We start from the raw sequence: 27,582 nt of genomic DNA on the forward strand, positions 1-27,582 counted from the left end.
TGACGTAGTCATAATAAAACAACTTTATAAATAGCAAGATGGAGTTCTCTTTAATTCAATAGACGAACAATAGTTTGAAAGCCTGTTGCAATGAGTATAAAAATAAATAGAGTTTGCAAAAAGTTGAAATAATTTTCGATATTGTAACATGTCATAATACAGCAGTATGTTTTCTTTCCAATCTTTGAATCAACCAATAATTTATGACGTCATAACAAACGTTGAGTCCATCCGCTTTGACAAACAAAACTTTGTACTGCCCTCATACGGTGATATTGAGCATAACAATAAGACGTATTGGAAAACAATATAAGTTGCAAGTTAAAAAAATATTTATGTAAAGAAAAACAATACACATCCCACATTGGTAGCATAGTTAAGAGCAGTTTAATAAACCTGTTACAAAACAGCAATGTTGTTCTTATTGGTCAAATGTATATCACAAAAAACGAAAGTATTTCTCCCAAATTAAAGTAACTTTTATATAATCCACTCCAATTGCTCAATTGTTAAATCCGACTTTGAGTACCAAAAATTGCAAGATCTGACGGCGCTGGTTCGACTCTCAGAATGTGTGCGTAAGCAACACGTTTCAAGGTCTGCTCTCTGTTTAACGGCACCTGAGGTATGGAATATTTCACAGACAGCAATTCTGCAACATGCGGAAATTGTAGCCTACTTTGTCAATCTCGGTGACAGGGCTTGCGTCACTAGTTCAAAGCCTCTACAGTACAATTATTATGCGAAACTACCAGGATTAAGCTCTCAAAAAGGCTTTTTTTTAGTTCAAAAAGTATTTCCACAAACTATCAGTTTTTAACTGGCTTAGCAGCTTTTACTGGACTTTTGATTGAGTGAAAAGTAACATCTTTGCGTCTAAATGTACCTCAAAAACTGTTCATAAACTTGTTAATGATATTGCTTGATATTTTAAAGTTTTTTCAACACATTAATTGACACAATAAATATATCCAAGTAAGACACATCAAAGAAGCATTAATTGAGTTCTTTGTTGCTGCTGCTGTCGGAGTTGTTTCTTCAATTTGCTTTGTCATTGTTATTGGGTTGTCGTCACTGGATGGTGTGGATTCAAATCTTGATTCAATGGTTGATTCCATTCTGTACGAGCTTGGTTCAACTTTGTAGTTGCACAAATTTCCTGAACAGCATTCCTGTCTGCATGAACTAACAAAATACATTAATGTGAAACGGGTTTTCAAAATTTGTAATAGGCAGTAGGCCTAGTGTTGATAAGGGGTGCAAAGGGTACTTTTAGATCCTGGCCTGGGATAATTTTACGACCCCGGAACCTTTTTAAGGGGTTTGGGAACACGAAGAAGCCACAGGGTGTTCTTTGGATACATGTCTTCATTTGGGGCCGAAAGATCTCATTGGTACCGACCCAAAATATCCTCTCAAAGGCCCTTTTGATAGGGTATATTTTAATCTTTTAAACAAATATAGTTTCCAGTTCACAAGGCAACTCCATTAAACATCACAAGATCCTACTTGAAATGAAATATACATACAATTAAAATTTTTATACAGTATAAAATAAGCATTTTAACGGAAGGAAATAATTGCAAAGTTTTTTCCTTCAGTTATTTAAAAATCCTTCTCCAAATTACAGAAGTGTGACAGATTATTACAGTATTCACAGTTTTATTTATAACTTCTATAGTTTGTATAACAATGTAAATGTTCAAACCTTATTTCAATTAAGTTGAGGGCCGAAAGCGTTAGACTGTTTTCATTGTAATTGATAAGATTTTAACAAATAAACTTACTTTGCCCTAAAGTTCCTTCCCATTACTGGAGAAGGATTAATACTTCCCAAGATGGTAAGTCTATCCACGTTAACTCTTCCCACTTCTTCACAGGAGCCCTCGCAGTCTTCCGAACTGGCGCAGGCTCTTATAGTTACGTTTTCTGAAAACACAACACACTTTAATATTAAACTTATGTTCAGCAAAGGTTTCGAAAACTATACTGTCTTCATCTTCACTGCTACAAATGTTGGACATTGTTGGTTCATAAACGTATGTCCAACACACTTTGTTTGACATAGGCCTATGCTCATTCCTCTTATTACTCATAATAGTGGTTGTTATAAAGTAAACCAATCTCAATATAGTCATAATAACACAAACAACAACAATCGCTCCGACAATTTGAGCACTCTGCAAGATGGGTAAAAGTATCCAAATGTGATTCCTGGCGTACCACCAACAGAAAAATCACCACGCTGAATTAGTTATATAGTAATAAGACGTTCACTCTAGTGTTCGATTTACTGCACTAAAGAGACCTTAAGGTCGAAACAGTGGCATCCTGTCTGCAGTTATTTATATAGTATATACATATATATACAGATAGCACAATAAATGGTATTAATACAACAAAAGAGTGCTCAATTCCAAGCGCGATGCTAAGCAGTTTATATACATTTATAACTATAGGCCTACTATTCTGTATATACCACTTTAACTTCAATGGAATGTTTGCTTTTCTCACCGTAGAACCCAGTGGGCAATTCAACCAAAAGTTCTTGCTGAATGCAAGCAAAGTTGGCATGCGATGGGCACTCAACAAAGCGGAAATCACTCACTCCTGATGACAGTTCGTATCCTGTACTACAAGTAAGCGATGCAGATACTCCAACCGATGCAGTGCTACTATATTCCTTGTCAGTTGCTACTGCTTTGTAAACGTCTGTTGTTTGTGTTGTTTCTGAATTTTTTTCCACAGTGACTGTCTCAGTTTCTAAAAAAGAAACTTCATTTAAGCAAAGTACAATAAATAATAGTAATACCACAAATAATGCTAAATGGTAAGCGTAATGCTCGTCGTCGTCGTCGTGTGAGCCTCTGGGGCCGAGGGTCTATCCTTTTACTACCCCAGATTCAATGCTAAGCAGAGCCACCCCGCAATGCTAAGCAGAGCCAATACACGTAAAAGTTACTTTGAATAGTAGTTCTATTTACTTTATGGAAAGGGAGTCCCATATTTGATCCTATCATCCGACGATGAGAAGATAAGGTTCTAATTGTACTACGCCATCGGCACTAACGACAGTAGGGTGACCAGTTCCTTTCTCTCGGCCACCTTTTCTTCAGCAACTATGCCCACCAATTTATTACACCCTGGGTAGAGGTGAGCGGTGTTTTTCAACAACCAGCTTGAGTCTTGCAGTTTAGCGATATCAGGGAGCGTCTATAACTACCAACCTTGCGGATATGATGCAAGCCTGCTCAACATTTGACCTTTTAGCAAATAGTATAATTTAGGTAGAAATGCTACTTTTTCAACCAGATACAAACATAGCAGAGAAGCACCACAACAACAAAATTAAGTAAACCTTTTCGGCTACACATATAACCCTTGTCAAGCATAAAAGAAAAATATTACATAGCATAAGAAGTACTTGAGAAACATAATTATAGTATAATGAAAATATGGTCTGATCTAAACAACTGAAAAACTGTTCATCTTGCTCCCGTGAAATGAAAACCATACCACGCAGCACAACTGGGAGAGTATTTGAAAGCCGAAAAAATTGGTAGTCCAAAGAGGAAATGTTCAAGCATATTACGCAAGATGGACAGAAGCAGAACACTAGACAATTGCACAAATAAAGCATAGTGCGTGAAACGCAACACGATATAAATCAATTAAACACGGTTAAGAGAAAGTAATAGAGATTTCATCGAATAATTTTCAAAAAAGTTGGACTGTCAGTGTTGGTAAACACCAATTGCTTTTGGTAGATATGCATTGCTCACAATCACTCGCAAAGAATTTTGTGAATTCGTAAATAACAGTTTAAACCAGGCTGATAAAATTAATTAACTATTAAGTAAGTTGATCTCAATACTTGTTGCCTCTTAAAGCAAATGTTGTCCCATAGTTAAATACTCAGCTTCGGGGAATAAAAAAACAAAGTTTTCATCAGACCAGGCCTTTGACACTATAACCAGAGTAGGGTGGCCAGTTCCTTTCTCTCTGCCGCCTTTCCTTCGGCAACTGCGCCCAACCACTTTATTACTCCCGAGATAGAGGTGAGCAGTGTTTATCAACAACCAGCTTAAGTCGGGTGTCGAACCAGGCTTGCGTTATTGGAAAGTCAATGCCTTATCCGCTGCGTCCTCTCACAGCTAATCGCATATATATGGCGAAACTAAAGCCACATTATTATTCATAATACATACCAGTTTGCATTGTGGTTATTGAAGCCCTTGATGATGGTTCAATTCCCGGTGTAGATGGTCGACTTTCTTCTGTTGACGCCCGAATTTGTGCAATAGTGCCATTGTTACAATTGTCGGTGTCACAGCATACTCTGTCGCATGTCCTAAGCAGGTATATAATTAGATTAGGGAGGGTCGAAATCTAATATCTAAGTAACGACAACAATTTTAAAGTGCTTGGTGTTGAAAATCAGCTTCATCCAGGCAATAAAGGGTTAAGACACGTATGAGTTAAAATTGACTCTCTGCGGAGGCGATTTTAGGATCAAAACTTTCAGATTTAACGCTCTTTTATGTGACAGCAGTAACCACAATTGCTGCGCTTGTTCAGAGAACTTTTATTTCTATGATTTAAGTTTATTTTTGGCTAGGAAGTATCGTGAGTTCGTAAACTTTGGCTGAAATATGCTTGATAAGCAATTGTCTAGCCCTCCGGAAATTAAACACTGGCTAATATACAGTAGTTAGATTGTAATTAACAAGAAAGCTTAGCAAAAAACGAGTTGCTCAATATAGTACTGTAGTATTATAGTGCATAGATCGTGTGAAAAATTTTATAAATAAACACGTTTTCGATAATTCATTCACTAAAATACTGCAAAAGCAATAAATGTTTAAATAACAAAAAATTTTCAATCAGATACTCCGTCTGAATGTGATTTAACAATTGAATACGTGAATTCAAAAAAGACCCTAACCCGTTTTTTTTCAAGTTTTCTATTTGGATTTTTGCCGATTCCTTTCCGTTTCCGTCAGCAAAAAAACTCAGAGAAGCCAAACTGTGGCAGCAGTTTTCCATGTGGATAACCGGGAAGCGGTTTGTGATTTGAATGTCCTGAACAACAGAAAATGACTGCCCTTCTTCCTCAAACCAAAATACCTCGGGGTGACATTAGAGTTAGACAGATCGCTCAAGTGCCGCCATCATTTGATTCACTGCGCAAGAAACCCATTGCTGCGCTGCTCAAACGCTTGGCAGGCTGTGCACGACACTGTTATCAACAGCGCTCTGCGCACAGTGACCAGGTGCCTGCGTCCCACACCATTGGACAATCTTCCCATTCTTGCTGGCATCCGGCTGAGCTTCGTCGTACAAAAGCGACCCTATTTCGCGGTCAACGGATATTAGAACACAACTATCTACTCCATTCCAAGATCTCTGCTACCCCAAGAGAGCACTCCGTCGACTGAAATCAAGACACCCATTCGTTCCAGCCGCTCAACTTCTAATCAATAAAGCTGATCGACAAAATATTTCTGTGACGACTTGGGCGGACCATGAATGTAACTTTCAATGAAAGTCAAGTAGCCTACCACCAGACTCCATTCGATCATCCCCGATGCCGACACCCGTCCCGCCGACTTGACACTACAAAGACAGGCATGGGTGTGCCTCAACCGTCTTTTTATGGGCGTCTGGTTTTTCCCCTCAACCAAGCACCAATGGGGAATAGCTTTTTCGTATACTTGTGAATGTGGTGCTGAGTAACAGACCGCAGACCAAATCATCAACGATTGCACTATCTTCAAGCCACCCAATCTAAATGATGAAACCAAGAACTGGTTGCTCTCCAATAGCCTACCAGCTCAGTTCAGGAACATCGTCAATCGGGTGGTAAAAGGATAGACACTGGGGTCCAGAGGTTCCATCGACGACGACCAGCAAGAAAACATTTCAGAATATTCTTGTAAATTTGTTTAAAATAGCAAATACTGATAATACAGTTTTGACGTTTAAACCAGTTATGTAGCAAATTCATTTATCAAGAACAACAGAAAAAAAGATTTGCATCAGGCATCATGCTTGTTTTAACAGCAGCAAATTAAACAATTTTAACCAATATAACATCCCACTCTGCCTTGCACTAATAGATTATAAAAAAGCGTTTGACTCTGTTGAAACATCAGCTGTCATCTCAACACTGGAAAAACAGGGAATTGATCAGTCATACACTCAGCTTCTCAAAAACATTTACGCAAAAAATACATCTATAATTCGGCTGCACAAAAACTCTGAACCATTCCAGATTCAAAAAGGGGTACGTCAAGGTGACACAATATCTCCAAAACTTTTTACAGCAGAAATCAAACTTTTTACAGAAATCAAACGAAATTACGAGATATATTAAACACAATCAAGAAACTAAAATGGTCCTGGGCAGGTCATATAGCAAGATATCAGGACAATAGATGGACTAAAAAATTAACAACATGGACACCACGAGAAACCAAAAGAAAGAAAGGAAAACCAAAAGTGAGATGGAGGGACGACATTGACAAACAATGCAATACAACCAATTGGTACCAACTAGCACATAATCATGTAAATTGGCATGAAAAGGGGAAGGCTTACGCTCTGCAGTGTGCTCTCACAGGCTGAAAATGATGATGATGATGAAATTAAGCAATTAGCTGTGGCATAAAACGTTAGCTCAGTGGTAAAGCACGTGACTCAAGATCAAGCAACGCTGTAACGACTCTCGTGGTGTGGGCTTGAGCAACTCATTTTAGAACTTTTCTCCATTCAATGGCACCTATAATGCATGGAATAATTTCCCAGCAATAACATTTCAGCAATCGAAAACTTCACTCTGTCAATCTCTGTAACCGGCCCGGCGTCAGTGGTTCAAAGTCTCTACAAGTATGCGAAACAGCAAGGAATAACCTATCAAAGACTTTGTCAGTCTGAGAATAAAAGTTTAAAACTAAACAGTAGCAAAGTAGATTTTCTTCTGACTGTTGTGCTTACAATTTTTGAATTTTTGAAAATCAAACAATTAATAAATCAACATCTGTGATCGAATAATGTCCTTACCGAAACACAAAACGATTTATTCCATCGGCGTCCGGGTCTGAATTGAGTGTGGTACTCAAAACGTTTCGACAAGGTCCAACGCAAGCGTCTGAGCCCACACATGCTCCCCCACTGAAGTCGACTAAAAAAAAAAAATTGTGTAAATCTTCAGCTTGTGACATGCAGAAATTTGCAGTAGCGCGCTATCTTAATGGTTCACTCTGTGCGTTCATGGCAGGTTAATAGTTTACCATGACATGTCAAAAGTAGCATACGCAGGATTTTGTACTGTACACGACTGACTCGTGTGAAAATAACTTCGTTTGTATTACAAGACATGCAATTTCATTTTCTTGATCTATCTTACATATTTAGAACTGGTTTTAACAGTCGAACGTTTTCAAATCCACAAAGGATCCAAACTGATATATATAAATTCAAAGAAAATGAAAGGGTGTACCAGCAAACATCTATAGCAGCGGTTCTTAAACTGGGGGGCGCGCCTCCCTTGGGGGGCGCGAAAGGTTCACAAGGGGGGCGCGAGCGTTGTCAAACTATGTGACTAAACGCATGTGACTAAACGTCGCGTAATGAAATTTTGGGGTCGTAATGAAATAGTTTAATTTAGTCTAGTGCCGGTAGGTTGTAGTCTTGCCATGATGTCAATTGAGCGCAACCGTCGGTGTGAAATGTCGAACGATAAAATATAACCAATCGTAACAATTGATGCATTGTTACGCTATCATTGCTGTAACGTGCTGACCAGAAGTAACCTTACCGCTCGCAGTATGATTTCAAAGTAGCCTAGCAACTAATTTCTGAAGAAATCTAGACTAAGTTTGAAGTAGTTACTGTACAAGATTAATTGAGTATGGATCAGTGGTTAGGTTCCGTAGATTCATGTAGTAACAATGTTAATTAATTTGTAATAAAAGTTTATCTACGGAAAAACCTGAAAGCCTCCAAATTAAAAAGGGATATTAACGTGGATGTCCCCATAATGGGGTCGCATAGAAATATATTTTTCGAAATGGGGTCGCAGAACAAAAAATTTGAGAAGTCCTGGTATAAGGTAACGGTAGCCTGTCATCGAAGTAGCCTATAATTAATTTTTTGTTTTTGTTAATTTTAGCATTGATTTAAATATTAAATTTTAGTAAGTACTCGAAATATATTGACATAAAAATGAGAGGAAAAAAGGAGAAAATATGATGAACAGTATCTGAAGTATGGCTTTATAGATGCCACAGCGAATGGTGAAGTCGTACCACAATGTGTGATGTGTTTTGAAAATTTGAGCAACATGCATTGTAACCAAGTGGTTTGAAGCGTCATCTTGAGACAAAACACCCTGGTCATAAAGATAAACCTTTGGCTTTTTTTCAAAGCAAGAAAGACTCATTTAAAAAAATGAAAACTGCGACTAGCGAGTCTTTCGCAAATCGTCATCTGCGGAAGTGGCGGTACGCACACTTCTTCCGTTTTTGTCCACTTATCTGTGCGAAAGTGGCCTTTCTACACTTTTGAACATAAAAACAAAACATCGACACAAACTTATTGATTGTGAAGCCGATCTGAGGTGTGCATTATCAGCTACAAAGCCTCGAATTAAACTTTTGGTTTCCGAAAAACAATTACATCCCTCACATTGATGAAAGCTAAATATAAATTCCTGCAGTCATTACACTTTAATGTTTGCTAATTTTGTAGTTTGGTGGGGCGCAAGTTTGAATGGCACGTCAAAGGGGGGCGCGGCTCAAAAAGTTTAAGAACCCCTGATCTATAGGATTGGCCCATGATACAAGAGAAGGATCCCCAGAGGATACAAACTGATATGAATGAATCAACAAGTGAATAAAAAAATAACAGTTAACCTCTCAAGTACATGTAGCTCCACACAGAGTGAAATTTACATGCCTTTTGACTCTTTTTTATTTCTTTAAAAGTATTATTGACTCAAAAAGAATGTCTAAAAAGACATTACGAAAAGTAACTACGGACAAAGGCCAGTGTTTCGATCAAGTGATGATCGAAACACTGGCCTTTGTCCAAGTTTCGATCAAGTGATGATCGAAACACTGGCCTTTGTCCGTAGTTACTTTTCGTAATGTCTTTTTAGACATTCTTTTTGAGTCAATAATACTTTTAAAGAAATAAAAAAGAGTCAAAAGGCATGTAAATTTCACTCTGTGTGGAGCTACATGTACTTGAGAGGTTAACTGTTATTTTTTTATTCACTTGTTGATATATATAAGTTCGACAAGTGAAAACAAAAGAATCAACAACCTTTCAACTAGATGTAACTTCACACAAAATGAAAGTTACATGACTTTAAAACTATGTTTTATGATTTGAAATGCTATAAACAGACATAAATCTGCAACAACGCTACATTTAACATGATAAAAACATAAAACAATAAGCTAACGTTTTCGGCTAGTCATAGCCTATAGCTCTTTTCAAGCCTATAAGAAAAATATTTTTTTAAAGAAATACTAAAGTATCATACAGTATCACAGCAAAAATCAAGTCAAATCTAAAAATTTGGGAAAATTAACTAACTCACACAAAATAATAATTGAAAGATTACGCAGCACAAATGATTTGAAATGTGCTTGAGAGGTTGTTAATCTTTTTTTCTTTTGTTGAACGTTTATACTTTAAATCAATTTGTATTTTTGTTGATTCTTTTCTTGCTTCATAGGCCAAATCGACAGATGTTTGTAGGTATAAAACCTTCATTTATAACGATTTTCAGATCCATCAAACCTTCACCCAATTCAAAAAACCCAAAGTCCCAATTCAATATAACCCAAAGTTTTAATATTGTTTGACCAAACTACAATATGATAATCTGAGTAGGTAAAATTTGCATGAAGGATACAGTTAATCAAAAAGAAAACGAAGCAGAAATCAAAACGTTGGCTAGATAACAGTCACGGATGAAGTGGATTCAATCCAACAAAACTAAATGAACTTCCACAAGATCGAAACTTATAGAAGCATACGGTCACGTTAATTTGCAGTTTGCTACAAGGGAAACCTCAAATAGGAAGAATTTTAATCGAAAAAGACTTTATATCTGAATTTGGTCACATGTAGACGTGTTTTCATGAAACTATTTATTAAAAATCTCTAAAATAGACATTTTCTAGTCACGAGAGACGATTTTCGACATCTCGTTGTCTGATGTCCGCTCTTTGCCCCAAAATATACCAAACTAAATTATACAAATAATATCATGCATACTTTAAATTTAGAAGTTTTTGGAAAACATCACTAACAAAGCTTGGTTAGTTTTGAATTTTTATCCTCCGACTGTAAAAGCTTCTTTTAGAGCTTAATCCTGGAAGTTTTGCATACTTGAGAGGCTTTGAACCACTGAGTCAGGCCCGATTACTGGGATTTGCAAAGTGAAGTTTCCGGTTGTTGAAACGTTGTTGTCTGTAAATGATTCTATCCACCAGGTGCCGTTGAATGGAGAGCTACCCTTGAAATGTGTTGCTTAAGCGCACACCCCGAGAATCGAACCAGTGCCACTTGACCTTGAAGCTTCTTCCTTCGTGAACTCGCGCGCTCAATCAACTGAGTTTCCAAGTTTCTCAATCTTTTTCTCTTCGTATTAAATCTAAATGATGTGTTAAAGCGAAACAGATTAAACTTACGAATAACTCCAAACGCAATTGCTTCCCCTTCGCCTCTGAAACACCTTTCACCATCTCCGCATTGTATTGACTCCCAAAGACTCCGAGGAGGAAAGTCGCCTATCTTCGTTTCATATCCACTTCTGCACTGCAAGGCTGTTGTAAGTGACAGCAGCACACTGCCTATTAAGGTACATACCGCTATATACTTCATTACTTTGCTGGTGAATCTTTTCACACTGTATAGTAAATCTAACAAAGTAACAATGACATGGTTATGTAACAAAGTAAGAATAGTAAGAGGGAGGTTTACTTATGGTTACGGTACTTACCAAGGTGTTTCAGAGATTGTGCTTTCAGGAATGTGTATCCATGGCCACCTAAAGATGGCCATGGTGTATCATATTTACGATGTAAACAGAATATTATCTCAACTTGTTCTCATTACTTTACCCAAGAAACAACACAATCAATATCACATTAAAATCAGTCTTTGGTGCGGCCCAAAATGGAAGCAAACTCAGACCTATCAGCACGAGAGATACACTACCTTCATGTTCACTGATCTGATAAAGACGTAATTGATCTATAAGAGTTAGTCCGTCCACAAAACAGAAAATGCATGTGCTTTCTAAAAGCCGTGTTTGGAATCCTTGCAGTCTGAGCAAATGCGGTGCTGATGCGCATAAGGCCGAAGCAGTTGTCCATAGCAGTTGAGTTTTAGCAAAGTCAGCAGTTTTGCCGTCTCAAACTATACAATGTTCCTGGTTGAAAACTAATGTACACTAAGGCAAGGAATGCAGTCTTTACGTCTACATTCAACGATATCGTTTTTGTTTTTTTGCCAAGCTACAGCGACGTGCTTTGGATGAGTGTTGAACCACTGTCCTTTTGAAGGTCTTTCTGACTCTCCAATGAAAAGGCCACGCAACGAACCAACAGTTTTTCTTCTTTGTATAAACGTTCATCTTCTTCGCCGCTCAAAGAGTCAAGGGGCTCTGCTTTTCACAACTCTTAAAGAAGTGATGGCGACTCGGCCTGGATGTTTGGGCAGGTGTCGAGCAGCCACTGAACTGATTCGTCATCCAGTTCACGCAGACCACGCAGACCATTTGGCGCACGGTAGATGGCGCAGTTACAGATGGCGTGGTCTGCGATTCATTTCTTCTTGCCACACTCACAGATCTCAGACAGAGACATCTCTCATTTGTTCTGTGAACGATCAACGGAGTTTATTTCGTAAAACACTATGTTTCACTCGTCAGCATTTCAGCCAATATCGGAAGTCTTCTCTACAAGCAAGCCATTGCCAGCCAGTAATAATCGCAACACAAGCGTTGCTGTTCTATATGAATAGACAGTTTTTATTTCTCTGCAGTGGAGTGTAGCAAAAATTGACAGTGATAAACACGTGTTTCTCCCATGAAGCTGGGCTCCTCAGTATCGCACCACTAATTTATGCCACAGAATTTCCAACCGCTGATTTTTTCAGTCAATTGCGATTTAAAAGCACATGTTTTTAGAAAAGTCTTGATGGCTATAGTATGGAGGCTACACCGGTATGGTTAGCGAAACGCAATGTTCGCTGTTTTATAGTGAGTAGTCAGGTAGTGCTGACGCCAGGAAGATCGCTTCTTCTCAACACGAGATAGTTTTTTCACAAATATAAAGTGTCGGGTTGCATAGCCGAGTCGTGAGAGTCCTGGTTCGACAATCGATAGGGCGCCGGTTCGACACCGCTCAGGAGCATGTGGTCGTGTCTTTGGCAAGACACTGAAAGACATGCCGTCGATTGCGAAGTGGCACCCATTCGACTATAACTCATTGATTTTTCTCATTATTATGAACAGTGAACTGCGCAATAGAAAAATTTCTACTGCCTTTTTTAGAGCTATGGCTTGCTAAATTAGACTGAAAGTGCCAGGAAAAACTAGTTTAGCAACAATACTTCAGAAATCGAAGAAAAAGTTGTTTTGCAGTTTTGTTATAAATTATAGCAACGAAATAAGGCGAAGAAGGTTCAAACGAAGAAGAACTAAAGATCACAGAATATTGTTATTTCTTTCACATTTATTTTTAGCAATCTGCTTCGATTGTGTTAACATTTTAAAAAGCCAAAAATGTCGCTGGTTCGTAGAACTAATGACGTCATTCCGAGTGGCTATTGGTTAGCTATAAAAAGCTGCGCCTTGTAACCTTTAAAGTAATCAACTAAATATTTCAAGCAACTTTATCTTCCTTAGTGCTTTTTTTTTTAATTTTACAATAGTCTACTTCTGGCCTTGTATTGATAAAACAGATAATTGTCTTTTATTGGAGTTCATGTCACTGACTGCCGAGGTGCTATGATGAACATACGAAAAATCATTCAATTAAAATTCTTTTTTGCATGAAGCCAAACACAAGTGTGTCACTGCTTTACTCTTACATACAGTAAAATGTCCGGTCGTATTTATTCTTGCTTTGTATTTTTTTAGATAACAAAACAAGTTTGTTTTTTTTGTAATGTTATTAATAGATTCAGTCTTTTTGAGCAAAACAATTACTGCCTTTTTTGCCATTTGAACTTGCAACCCTAGCGTGACTCAGCTAATCACACGTGTACTGTAGCGTTTGCTGTCACGCTCTGGGCATTTACAATTATAAGTTGCAATGTTTAGAGCTCATCTATGCAAAGATGCAATTTGCTACAAAAATTTTGATTTTAAGCGTTCTTTGTATTTAGCCTCCATCCACTTTTTCTAGTTTCAAAAAAGACTTTTTGAATTTAGTTATGTTTTTGAATTTTCTGCACAACAAGCCCTTTCTATTCTGTTTTCACCTGTAGAAAAAACCTTCTCTAAACCCAAGAATTCAGAAGAAAGTGATTCCCAAGTTGGCTTCATTAACTCTCAAAAAGAGGATGCGTTAAGAAAAAGTGTTTCCAGATGCTTTCAAATTTCTAGCAAAAATATTACTTCAAAGCGGTGTTCACTCAAATCTTGTCCATTCAAACCTAACCCAAAAATTAAGGTTAAAAATATTAGTTCAAAACAATTTCTAATCAACTCATTTTGCAATAATATCTTTAAACTTACAGTACTTTATCCAAAAAGAAGGTATAAGTTTAAAAAATACTTTCAAAATTTTAACCCTAACCCAAGCCTTTAAATAAAAAAATATACAGAAAATTAAAACTACGCTTTAAGGACATAAATTATCCTGTGCCAAGTAACAAATCTTGTAATTTTTTTCTGGTTGCAAGTTCTGTATGTAGATTAAGTTTGTAGACATTGTTATGGTTTGATAAATTTGATTGAGAAATCACTTTAAATTTATTTTAGAATAGCTTTTGATAGCTAAGACTTGGATTACCACTACTATAAAATCACACTCCACCTGAAAAGTGTAAACCGCATCTGGCAACACTAAAATTTAACACACACTCTTATTAGCAGGCAGTTGAGCATCCCGTACTTCTAGAAATCCCTCTATAAACCACACTGACAGTAGGGTGTCCGAAGTTTTTTTTGTAAAGAGTTCTTCGTAAATAATTCTTCGTAAAATTAGTTCTTTGTAAAACACTTCTTATCAAAGCATTTCTTCGTCATGCAATTGAAATTTATGTATACCAAGAAATGCTTTACGAAGAATTGTTTTACGGATTTCATTTCACAAACAACTGTTTACGAAGAATTGTTTTACGAACAACTGTTTACGAACAATTTGCCTATAACCGACTGTAGCATATCTACTTCACACAATATTATGTATCTGCAGTGACATCACTGCTGTTGTTACTTTTGTAACATGCTGCTTTATTATTTGGAACTGACTGCCTACGAGAAACTTACAAATCGCTTCACTGAGACTTGAAAGGTTCATTATAGGAAATAACATTCAACACGTCTTCGCACGCAATGAGATACCAAAAATAATCTATTACCTATAATGACGTCATTCCGAGTGGCTATTGGTCAGCTATTAAAGGCTGCGCATTGTAACCTTTTAAGTAATCAACTAAATATTCAAGCAACTTTATTTTCCTTAGCGTTTCTTTATTTTTTTTTGATTTTGCAAATGGTCTACTTCTGGCCTTGTATTGGTAAAACAGATAGTTGCCTTTTATTGGAGTTCATATATCATTGACTGCCAAGGTGCTATATGATAAACATGCGAAATATCATCCTATTAAAATTCTTGTTTGCCTGAAGCCAAACACAAGTGTGTCCCTGCTCTACGCCTCTACTCTTACATACAGTAAAATGTCCGGTCGTATTCATTTTTGCTTTGTATTTTTTTAGATAACAAACCAAGTTTTCTTTTTTTTTGTAATTAATAAATTCAATCCTTTTGAGCAAAACAATTACTGCCTTTTTTGCCATTTGAGCTTGCAAACCTAGCGTGACTCAGCTAATTACACATTTAGTGCTTGCTGTCACGTTAGGGGAATTTACAATTGTATGTTGCAATGTTTAGAGCTCATCTATACAAACATGCATTCTGCTACAAATTCTCAATTCAAAATCTTAATTTTAAGCGTTCTTTGTATTTAGCTTCTATCCACTTTTTATAGTTTCAAAAAATACTTTTTAAATTTAGTTATGTTTTTGAATTTTCTGCACAACAAGCCCTTTCCATTCTGTTTTCACCTGTAGAAAAAACCTTCTCTAAACTCAAGAATTCAGAATAATGGGCTTTCCAAGTTGGCTTCATTAACTCCCAAGAAGAGGATGCGTTAAGAAAAAGTGTTGCCAGATATTTTCAAATTTCTAGCAAAAATATTACTTCAAAGCGGTGGTCACTCAGGTCTTGTCCATTCAAACCTAACCTAAAATTTAAGGTTAAAAATATTAGTTCAAAACAATTTCAAATCAACTCATTTTGCAATAATATCTTTAAACTTACAGTAGGCTACATCATCTAAAAAGAAGCTATAAGTTTGAAATATAGTTTCAAAATTTTAACCCTAACCCTAATCCAAGTCATTGAATCAAAAAATTATACAGAAAATTAAAATTACGCTTTAGGGACATAAATTATCATGTGCCAAGTAACAAATCTTGTAATTTTTTTCTGGTTGCAAGTTCTGTATGTAGATTAACTTTGTAGACATTGTTATGCTTTGATAAATTTGATTGAGAAATCACTTTAAATTTATTTTAGAATAGCTTTTGATAGCTAAGACTTGGATTACCACTACTATAAAATCACACTCCACCTGAACAGTATAAACAGCATTTGGCAACATTAAAATTTAACACACCCTCTTATTGGCAGGTAGTTGGGCATCCCGTACTTCTAGAAATCCCTGTACCACGCTGACAGTACCATATCTAGTTCGTACAATATACTATGTATCTGCAGTAGTATTTATTGCTTATGTTGCTTTTGTGACATGTTGCTTTATTATTTGGAATTGTCTGCCTACTAGAAACTTACAAATCGCTTCACTGAGACTTGAAAGTTCATTACAGCTTATAACTTTCAACACTTCCTCGCACGCAATAAGATACCAAAATAATCTATTACCTATAATGACTCTTATAAGAATTCATGCATACTGACTCTCATGAATGAATGCAAGAAACACAAGGCGCTTATTGAAAAGTTTAATTACAAAATCTTAACAGAATGATCATGATTTGACTTGTTGCCAAATCATAGACTTCGAACATACGCTAAAGCGATTGTTACATCATACACAAGCATACCATTCTAGATTCAATATCTTTTAAGCTTCATCTTTACCATTTCCTTGCACTGTACATCTTTGATCTTTCATGACAGTGCATATAGCTCGTGAATATTTTGTGAACCAAGATAAAATTCAATTCAACATAAAACTATATTAACCAACTATACACAAAATTATCTCCATCCGCATTATTTTTAACCTTTCGTTAATGTAATCTTCCAAGTCACATTAACAAAAGATAAAAATTGTATGCACTCTTGAATTTGTCCAAACAAGTACATTGTATTCTTCATGGTAAGCTTAGTAATATTCGTAAACTTCTGCTAAGTATTTCAAAAGAACTCCCTTGCTACGGTATGCGTGATGTTAGGGGTTGGCTAAATAATCACTTTTTCAGAACAATGTTGTACATACAGTAGATTTGCAACGTACAGTACCATTCTATGACTACTTTTTGATATTGAGATAAAATTTTTCAACATTTATTGGCTAAGTGGTCCATTGTCTTTCAAAACATTAATTTAATCAAAAGTGAAAATTAATCTTTAAAATATGAAGAAAAAATGAATAACCATACATAAACGTATAAGCTATTATAGTCTGGTTTCATTACAATTTTGTAATTTCCCTACATTTTGGGGTCCAGTGTTCAGTAGTAGGTAGTCGATAGAGCGGTTTGCAACAATTTTAATTTGGTTGGTGCCACCCCTCATTCTAGGAAAGGTAATTCAGAATGAAACAAAAATCAGCACAAAAACCTCCTCTCGAGACAAAATGAAACTAAATGATAAGGCGTTTGAATCAAAATAAAACCAAATATGTCGCTATTTCAAAATAGTTTTGTTATTATTTATTTGCATCAGACAAGAATGTCCATATTCGAATTAACAAACCAAAAAAAATACACAAAAATAAGTGGCATACAGTTTAACACAAACAGCAGCGGCGCAAAAGTAACCTAAAAACAATTCAGCTCAAAACTGACAAATACAATGGACTGCGGTCAGCTCAACAAAATTTGACGGGTTCCTTTCGTTGTCCAACAAACCTAATAGAGTATCAACAAGGTTGTCTGTTAATCAGTTTAGTTAAATGTTAAAAACTATCTGAGGATATGCATCATTTATTTATAATCACGTTTTCTGTGTCAACAAAAGTGCAGATTGCGAGCCGTGAACACGTTTTCCTGATTGACGCCCCTTTTGCTTAAGGAAAACGGACATTGAGGTAATTCTCAGCTAGTAAAATTGGTCTTTTTCATTTGATCAATTACTAATAGTAATAATACATGACTATCTTTATAGAATGCTCCGTAAATCTCTCCATTAAAACATTTTTTCTCAAGCAGGGTATTAGCACCTTCTGGAGATAATAAAACTGACTTTAGAAAATGTTGGAAAGCAATGACATTGCTAGAAAGACAGTTTTAAAAGAGCAAAAGAAACCGCTGGCTTGCAAACATTTTAAAATTTAAAATAAAGAGTTTGTTTAAGTTCGTACAATGGGTACTGAATGCAGCAAAGAAATATGAAAGGTCATTCAACATGTGATACAATCCCATTAAAACAAAAATCAATGGAAGACGCGATACTTGAGTTCATCAGTGGCACATCGACATGCACCACTGATGATCCTAAACAAATATGAAACTCGAGTATGGCTTCTTCCACTTTCGTTCAATCCTGGCCCTAATGCAATTAAAACGTTGTAATAACATTGAAAACGTTTTTGTTTTTTTTGAGGGGGAGAGCAAGATAAAATTGATAAAATTGAGTGGGCAAGTCCCTGTTATGAAGTGCCAAATAGCATGCATGATAGCATAGCCAAATGTCTACCATAATTCAACATTAAATTGTGACATATTGGTGATAAAATCAGTGGGAACTGGGCCGTTTAGATTTACAAACGAGATGCAAGAGTTACAAAAACTTACCAAACTCACCTCTGGGCAAAAAAAATGTTTAGAAATTTTTTTTCAATTCCATAATCAAATATTGAATAACTAAATCAATAGTTTTCAAAAAAATTCGTTGTGACGCACTTAGAACAATTTGCTGAACTCGTGACGCACTGATGACGATTGATAACATAGTTGTAAATTGGCGAAGTTATGTTATGAGCTACGTGACACACAGGACCTAACATCAATACTCCATATGTTAATTTAATGTTTCTCTGTAAATTTTATCAAAAATTTATAGAATTTTTATCTGCCGTGATTAATAAGCCCCTTGAAGATTTTATTTTGAAAAGTCGATTACCAACATACATTTGCCAATTGACATCTTTCATCTTCCCGTTTTGTCGCTTCTACCTATTTCTTGACCTCTGTTATGTTTAGCAAATATTGTTTTTCATTGTGATGGTCAGAAACAAAAATAAACTGAACTAAACTGGTATTATATGTAGACTGTACGGTTAAAGCAAGTCTGATTTTGACTCTGATTTTTTAACTTCTGTTTGCCCCTTGACTGTGTCACTTGTTTTGCTCACGATTACTATTTATAGTGTAGCTACTGGTTTCTTCCGAAAGAATAAACGTAATTACCTCCCACTTGAAGGCTGATTTTTTTGGACAAAATTATTTTTTAACACAAAATACAAGCAACTAGAGAGATCAGATTTAAACATTTAGCTTGTCAGGAATCACTGATGACTTAATGCATAATGTTCCTTATCAGAGGAAATTTTAAATGAAATTAAATGTCAAACTTGTTTATACAATCAAGCAGTGTCATTTAGCGTTGTATCCGAAAGGAAACATTTGCAACACTTTAATATCATCTTAGTGGTTTAAGTAGGCCTACGTTACATGTTGCATGAAAGTGTTTCGTTTCATGTGACGAAGAAAAACGTGAGCTATAACTCACGTGGAGTTTTAATGGTTTTAACTTAAAATTATAAGCAACTGAGCGAGCGAGCTTTGCTTGTTGGTATGTCCTACACAGCAATAAAAAGCAATTAGTTCTATTCATGAATACAATGGCTACTAAGAGATGCGGCCTGATTTGTTCTCTTCGGCAAAGTTTTCTAGATTTTTACAACTTTTTGTAACTGTCTGAATGAAATATTCTAAAAATAATATTTTAACGTCGTCTTCACAGTCTTTTCCAGGCGACAAAATTGTTTTTAACACCACCAGGCTTTGTAAAACAAAAACAGTCTGATTCAGAAAATTTCAGTCAGACTTTTAGCCGCTTGTGAATTGTTTGATTGGACGTTTTTCACTTTTCTTTTTTAGTTTTCACTTTCTTCTCCAAGGCAACAAAAAGCTTTTATATCAATGAAACAAAAACTAAAATCGTCTTAGAAAATTTCATTCAGACAATTTGTGATTTAAACAAACCTTTTGTTGCTCTCACAACTTGAACATACTGTACAAGAAAGCTCTTTAGATAGCAAGCTTTTTGAAAGTGTTGCATTTTAAAAGTAAAAAGGTGTTGCATTGCATTTTAAACTGTGTTCATGTTACAATTTCTCACACTGTGTTTATTCATTAGTTTATAAAACTTTTGAGTTGAATACAGAGATGCAATAGTTTGTAGCATTTCAGTCAAACACTTTACTATTTCTACACAGCAAGAACAACAGCTTATCCTACACAATAAATTGTAGATTTTGCTGCGGACTTTATTAGCTGTGACAGCCATAAAATAATAATTAAATAACAATCTTAAAAGTTTAAATAAAAAGAAGATTTGCTTCTTTATTAATGCTTTTAAGCTCATTGGCAAAACACCCAGAAGACAAAACCCAAAGAAGGCCTCAAAGGAAAATGCTTTTTTGCTTTTTTTAAAAAAGTCTTTAGCTTCATTGATCTAACTGTCACATTTCATCGAATAAATAAATCCGGAAAATCTTGAAGGCCGTTAAAAAGGACGAATGTCTTGTTTTTACACACATGCCCTTTTGCCACTGCACAGTAAGAATCGTCAGTGACCTCTTTTTCTTCCAAGTTCCAACTCTTTGTTTATAATTCTGTTAATTGTTTGGTTTTATCTTTTAGTTTCCTTAATTTGACCTCGCTGTTTTTAAACTTTGCCGTGCTTTGACTCTGCTTGCTGTAGTCGGTTGCTACCAACTGTTGTTTGAGTTTTGTTTCTTGATAAGCTCATATTTAGATGTTAGCGACTTCCTTTACATCACGCTTACTATGGTCTACAGATAAACTTTTGAGTAAATTTTTAATGTAACTGAAGAAATCTTAAATTTTTAAAGTCAAATGTATGACGTCATTGATTTGTTACACATGTACCACATTTATTTCACATGTGTACATCAACAATCAATGCAAAATGATTCTGCTTTATATTTCTACAGTACATTGGTGTTCAGTTCTAACACTACACGCAATCCCTCGTACATGCAAGACGCTTGCGTCGTAACAGTGAGCTACGTAGCCTACGCCACGCAACAGCAGGGTACGCACAAAACGTAGCTACAGTACGTGCAAGACATTCTGCGTAACTGCTTTAATTTCTTTTTTGCTCTGTGATGTAACACAGTGGTATAACGTCACAAAGAATACCATTATTATTCTATGACCTCTAAACGTCGGTCAAATGTAGTTTTTATTGCAGCCTAACCTGTATGCAAATTTTATTTCTCGAAATTTCAAAACTGTCTGTAGTTTGAGACTTGTAATGTCAAGCAATGATATAAATTCTTAGAAAGCATGAAAGGACGTTGTTGGTGGGTTTGCAGCTGCTTATTTGGTAATATCGATTTAGAAATGAAAACGCGTTACGTCCAATCTACAAGATTTCATTAAAGCTTTTAATAGAGCTCCCATTTTATAAAATACTTTTCTCCTTTAATTTTTTTTCCATTTTAAAGCAACGTCATTTAACAAGAAAACGACAAAAATACAATACCACGAAAAAACTAAATATTTTTCAAGAGCCACCAAACAATGGCATGTATTTTTACGAAAAGCAAAAAAGTTTACTAATCGACATGGGCTGGCTGACAAAGCATTCTGCTCCTCACTTGATGAGCACCTCTTGTAAGTTTTCTTTTTCCCCTATACTTTCAGTAATATTTATCTATTTGTCGAAGACGCTTATTGCAATTCATTCTAGTGCAAAGTAGCTGCGACATTAACATAGCAGCGCCCTACGCTGCATAGATAAACTTTGAATTTGCAGTAGTTGGAATATTGCAGTATACTGCTAGTGTTTGTTTTTACAGAATCTAAACTTGCAAAACCAGATTCAACTGGTAAGTTACTAAATTACATCACGGTCTTGCAACAAGGATTTTAGATGCGTAACATAGGAGAGAAAATTTCCCTTGTGACTCATTCAGCCTACTTCTTGAGACGAGTTGGCGATCCAACTTTGGGCGGCGACCGGCTGTTTGAGAAAATTCAAACAACATAATCATGTTTTATTTGATACGCATTGCGACAATTATTACGCTGCGAATTACGGATGCAGCACAACAGACAGTAACAAGCAGCGAAGGAATATTTTTTCATGTAGTCAGCAGCTTCCATTGTTTTATTTTTGCATCACCGCGTGCTCTGAAGCGGTGTCGAATCGACGGCCTTTCAAGTATAATCGCTACCACTCGGATGTTCACCATCAGTCAAAATTCATACAACCGGCACCACAAAAAAAAAAACTTTAACTACCGATTCAGAAGTTGCCAAACCATATACGGTAGATAAATCGACGCTGCATCCTTTGTAAACTTTAATACAGTTGTTAGCCACTCTCATTTAAAGAAAGAGAAAAAGTAACGCAGGAAAGCAAAAACTCTTTATGGATGTTTCTGCTTTTTTTACTCATCGGATGTAGTATTTATTTATTCTGTCACTAAGAACTTGGCACCTTCTCACGGTGTGGACTGTAGAGGCTTGTGTGGGTATCTGTGTTCCAACAAGATGATACCCCAGACAAAACCGGTGCCTGGACGGCACAACGCCTCCCAGACACACATCTCACAATGAAAATTACTATTCAAGTGTCGTTTTTTGGCATCAAATTACGTGCTAGGGTTCTTCATCTTGTTAACGCAGAAAATCTCTGCAACTATTGAAACCTCACGAAAAAAAGAAAAAGTTTTAAATTGCAAAATAATCAAAAAACAAGCTGTATATGTATATTCTACAACACGTATGAAAACTACATAATCAAGTTTTACACCATTGCTTGTCACTTTCTGACCATCAAGGTGGAAAAGAAAAGTTGCTGCTGAAGGATCAAAACTTTTGATTTTCCGTGGTTTACGCAGCTCTTCCTGAAAAGATCACTCATATCTTCAGCATCTTTAAAGGCGAGAATGGCATTTTGATATGCTGTGATAGCCGACCTGTAACCTTTAGTATCTTCAAAAGATGCAGCACTGATTGCATGATTTAGACCGACTACTCTGAACTGTGTGTAGTTCTCATGAAATATATCCTTTATTAGAGCTATGGATAGCTGTGTGCATTTTTGAACATCAGGGTTCCTCGAACCATAATGGAAACAGGCTGCTTTGAAATATGAGCACCAAGCTTCAGTTAGAGCCAAGATTTTAACATCTTCAGCTACTGTTTTCCGAACGATCTTCAGTAGAAGATGCAACATCGAAGTGACTCGTAACGTCACTTCCGGGTTCAAGATCTGGTTCTTTTTTTTTATTGAAAGAGCACACGCCCAAATTGCTCTTGCGCACTTTCGTATCTCTTTCATCTTCAGCTGAGGATGAGTGAACTTGTTGCACAGTGAGATGCACCACTTCATCAAAGTTAGAGATTCATTGACCTTGGAGCGTTTACGAAGCATGTCAGCAATCTGGAGGGTGTTTGTCATTATGATGTCATAATTTGTATCGCTTTGTTCCATCCCGACGAGTTTGTCATTTTGCGCAATGATGCTGACAATAATCTCTTGTTTGGGAACGTTTTTCTTCAACAATACACGTGATACAACTTCTGAAAAAGAGGAAGAACGTAAAATACATTGTTTTTTGTAGAAATTTGTTTAAAAGGAGTAAAGTCAACACTTTGCTAAACTGCTCATCATAAATAAACCTCCGACTGCACAAACACAAAGTTAATGGCATTATTCAAATGCTTTAACAGTAGTATAACGTGATTTAACATTATTTGAATAAATTGCTTAGTTGTCAGTCATCTTGTTTATGATACAGTGAAATTACAGCTTCCCAAGGTTATGAAGTGGCTTTTGTTAACAATACAGTTTGCAAATATGCAAAAGAATAATAATATTAAACTAAACAATGTTATTCGCAAATTGAAAGAAAAGTTTGATTACTGATTGTATTATAGACACATGCCGAAAGGCCCCTTGTTTCAGAGAGACGTCTCCAGAAGAATTTCCAGACAGCAAAATCCTCCATTTTTCATTGATTCAATGAAAAATGAGGGATTTTGCTATTTCGAAGAGTGAAATACGTTTTCGGTTTTGAGTAACTCCCTTGATAAAGCTAAATGATTGCGTGTTTTTAACGTCTTCTAACATCTGCAAGAGGAAGGGACATAGAAGTGCTTCCAGTTGAGTTTCAACTTGTTAGATCAACAACAACGTCCGCCCCGATAGCTCAGTTGGTCAGCAGGTTATTAATTTGCCTGAGTCTTGTTTCAGAGTTTGATTCAATTAATTAACATTTCAGATGGAAAATCAAAAACCCTAGGATATGTAGGCTATGTGCAGACTAAACAACGCTCAATGAACACACAATCCATTTGCTGATGCGCCTGGATATAACAACGTGACCTGTGGAGGCCTCAAACGCAAGAACAACATGGAACTAATGTAGAAAATGACTGATTTTCTGGCATAAACTTTGAAACGTCATACCTAGTAATGATGTAGGTTGTAGACGAATTAATCTTGGGGGAAAAACTTTAGGCATGGTGCTTGTTGGGCAGTGGAAGCTTCTCGAAAGAAAACTATTAACAACAAACTTGGAACTTTAGTGAATGTATCTGTAAGCTAAAACAAAAGTAAGATACAGCGAATTCGTTCATTAGGACTAAAGTAAACGTGATTTTGAATTCTTTATTTTGTAAGCAACATATATCCCAGTATCATGAAGTTATAGACTATTTCACAGTTGAGCGAAGACAGAATGCAAATGTTTTGTAATATATTTTCTAGCGAGACGACTGGAAAGCAGGACCGTTGAGAATAGAATCTGGGCCAGTTGCCAACGAGAAGCGCAGCCCCCAAACAAGATAACTTTAAACATAACAATTGGACTCCAAAGAATATGTAGTGTTTTTTTTTGCTTTCGTGGCTCCTGAAAACACTCTAGACCCCTAAAATTATCTTTGGCACGCGTTTAAAAGTCTCCCCGGACCCCGTGTCAATCCTATTGCTAAAATCCGCCCCGTTAGCTCAGTAGTTATGCGCCGGGCTCAAGATCACGCGGCGCAAGTTCAACTCTCGGGGTGTGCGCTTGAGCAACGCACTTTCAGGACTGCTCTCCATTCAGCGGCACCTAGTGAATGGAATAATTCCCAGGCAACAACACTTCAACAATCGGAAAACTTCACTCTGCCAATCTCGGTAACCGGCCCTGTGTCAAGAGCCTCTACAAGTATGCGAAACTACCAGGAATAACCTATCAAGGCTTTGACAGTCTGAGGATAAAGATTCAAAACCAACCAACCAAAAGGTATTTATTTGTTTAAAAGCTTTACATAACCTTATATCTTTTTAATATATATATACCAATCAGGGGTGTATCCTCAATGGAAGCAAGGGAAGCATTGCTTCCCTTGTCAAAATTGATAAAAAGAGAAGATGATATTTTTCAGTCAAACGATTTCGTAATTTCTTTACTTGAATACGAATTAAAACGACTTCTAACTCATGTCCCCGTATGATTTCAGCTCGGTTTTAATTTTAAAAAAAGTTGGAAGCTTGGGGAAGCGGAGATTCGTATCGCTTCCCTTGCTCTCGCTTTTGCTATAAGGAGAAACAAGTGAGAGAGAAAGGAAAAAAGCAGCGCAAAGTTTAAGCGATTTACGTTTCTTTTAACAAATCTGCGGAAGCAACTTCTGAATCGCTTCCGTTGCTCTGTTGGGTATTGCACAATGCACAGGTACGGCATTTAATGAGAAAATCTAAGGCGCTTTCAGGGTTATATTAGCCTCCTAAAGAAAAGTTTGAGCCTGATGTTAGCTTTGCACTGTTACCCTGGCAGGATAGACTTTGGCATAAGACAGGATATGTGAGGTCTAGGCTGGACTTGACTGAAATGAATACTGACTTAAGCTACTACAGCAGTAGGTGGCTGAACAGTTAATTTTATGTATAATTATAGGCTTTTGTGATTGATGTAACTTAAAATGACAAATTACATTTCAGTCAGCTGAATAACCAATGAAAGTGGAAGTTAATCCTATTTCAAGGTCTGTACGGTACAAATTTAGTTACGGTAGTTCAGTTTATTGTTTTTGCTGGCAATAAACAAACAAAAAGTACATACAAATTGAGTGTCTATCAGCACAACAGGATGGCAACGAAAGACCTGTAAGGTCATTTATGTCAGCTGCTACCCTAGCCTGTTGCAGGTAACACAGTAATAAAAAAGCACACAAACAAAAAACGAATAATCACAACAACAATGAAGAAGTTAAAAAGAACAGAGAAATTTTAAAAAGGCTTATAAGAATAACATGTTTCCTGGGCATCCAGGAAATTGCATTTCGTTGCCACAATGAAAGTCATTGTGGCCACGAAAATAGTCATTGGAAAAGGTCATTGCTGCTCAGGGGTGTGTTACCACTGTTGATGTTCTCTAATTTTAGCCGTTTTTGGCCATTTGTGTGTAAGAGTTACCTTCAATGCCTAATCTGCCGAATTTGGAGAAGCTGTCTGCTAGTATTACAACTTTAAATAATTTGAAAAAACATGTGCAGTCTAGTCACCCACATGCCTGCAAAAGATTCCAGCTATGCATTGAAGACAAATTGAAGATCGGTATGTCATAAATATATTATAATATATATATATATATATATATATATATCAAATATAGTTATTACTATCTGAAGCCTTTACAAATTGTTTCACCTAACGGATCATCAGAAGGTCTTGTATTCAAATAGAATCATTTTGATTCTATTTGAATACAAGACCTTCTGATGATCCGTTAGGTGAAACAATTTGTAAAGGCTTCAGATAGTAATAACTATATTTGATTTAATTTGCTCTGCTTTGCTTTTTTGCTTAGCATTGAGCACTTTTTTGTAGTATTGATAGTTTTCATTGTTTTATATATATATATATATATATATATATATGTAATTGTTAGTGTTAATACCATTAAAAGACAACAAGTATGAGAAAATATTACTGGAAGTTGTTTCTTGCATTCTGTAAAACAGTTGTACTATGATTTATATACCATGAGAAGGCAATCCACCTGCAAGAAAAACTTTCACAAGTTAAGTTGGTGGCAACCACTGCAGATGTGTGGGCATGCAGATCTCGGTATGGATAGGTGTTTTGTATTAATTTGTATGTATACATTTAATACTGCATTTCCATGTCCACTTTACGCTTGTTATCTGTAGGACTTGTTACGTCCAAGCCTTAATTAGCTTTTGCTAAATCGGCTGGTGTACCTATGTCCTGTATTGTCTGAAGCCTCTTACGCTGTAAAGACTCAGATATTCCACAAACACGCACACAAGGTGTATTTGAACTAGTCCAAATAGAAGAAAATAATTTACACATACTGTTCTATTGATACTATCACTTGTTCTAAACCAAATCTTTAGATCATACTTGGGTATGACAGTACACTGGATTGATGAAGTGATTGCAGAGAATGAAGGGGGTACTGGCCTGCAAGCGCTTAAAAGGATCACACACTTACAACATATTGGCCGGCTTGATGTCTGAAATTCACTGGAATTACCACATAGAAAACAAAGTTACAAAAACCAAAACGGATAATAGTTCCAACTTCGTAAAAGCATTCAAGTAAATATCATGCTTTTATCAATTTTTTTTCTAAATAAGGAATATAGATATATAAATATTGGTTACAACTTGCAATAAAAATTGGAGAAAGGCCAAAACTAGTTTTTAAAGCATTGCAATCTGCTACTAATACCATTGTACTTTATTGAATTATCGTATAATGTACAATTCTACACTATTTATCCTTGCGTGACAGTCAGGACTCTGGTGAAAAAGCATTGATATTTGATCTTTGTAGTGTTTTCGGAGTGCTGGAAAGCAACAACGATGA

The 27,582-nt window shown here is 36.2% G+C and overlaps 1 protein-coding gene across 1 annotated transcript; it reads right to left on the reverse strand.

Moving 5' to 3' along the window:
* Positions 1-941: 941 nt before the first annotated feature.
* Positions 942-11,079, reverse strand: LOC145766033 (uncharacterized). The gene is made up of 7 exons (XM_082577686.1): positions 11,018-11,079; positions 10,707-10,924; positions 7,063-7,183; positions 4,209-4,351; positions 2,515-2,763; positions 1,788-1,929; positions 942-1,185 (listed from the first exon to the last, which is right to left on the reverse strand). The coding sequence occupies exons 1-7, from the start codon at positions 11,077-11,079 to the stop codon at positions 942-944; spliced, it is 1,179 nt and encodes a 392-aa protein (XP_082433812.1).
* Between the last annotated feature and the right edge of the window lie 16,503 nt (positions 11,080-27,582).

Source organism: Aplidium turbinatum, chromosome 3, assembly GCF_918807975.1.
Source record: "Aplidium turbinatum chromosome 3, kaAplTurb1.1, whole genome shotgun sequence".
Classification (NCBI taxonomy): Eukaryota; Metazoa; Chordata; class Ascidiacea; order Aplousobranchia; family Polyclinidae; genus Aplidium; species Aplidium turbinatum.

Coding starts and splice junctions, on each gene's coding strand:
- LOC145766033 (XM_082577686.1), bottom strand. CDS start 11,079: ATGGCCATCTTTAGGTGGCCATGGATACACATTCCTGAAAGCACAATC. Junction 10,925..11,017: donor ACAATCTCTGAAACACCTTG/GTAAGTACCGTA, acceptor TTTACTATACAG/TGTGAAAAGATTCACCAGCA. Junction 4,352..7,062: donor ATAAATCGTTTTGTGTTTCG/GTAAGGACATTA, acceptor ATACCTGCTTAG/GACATGCGACAGAGTATGCT.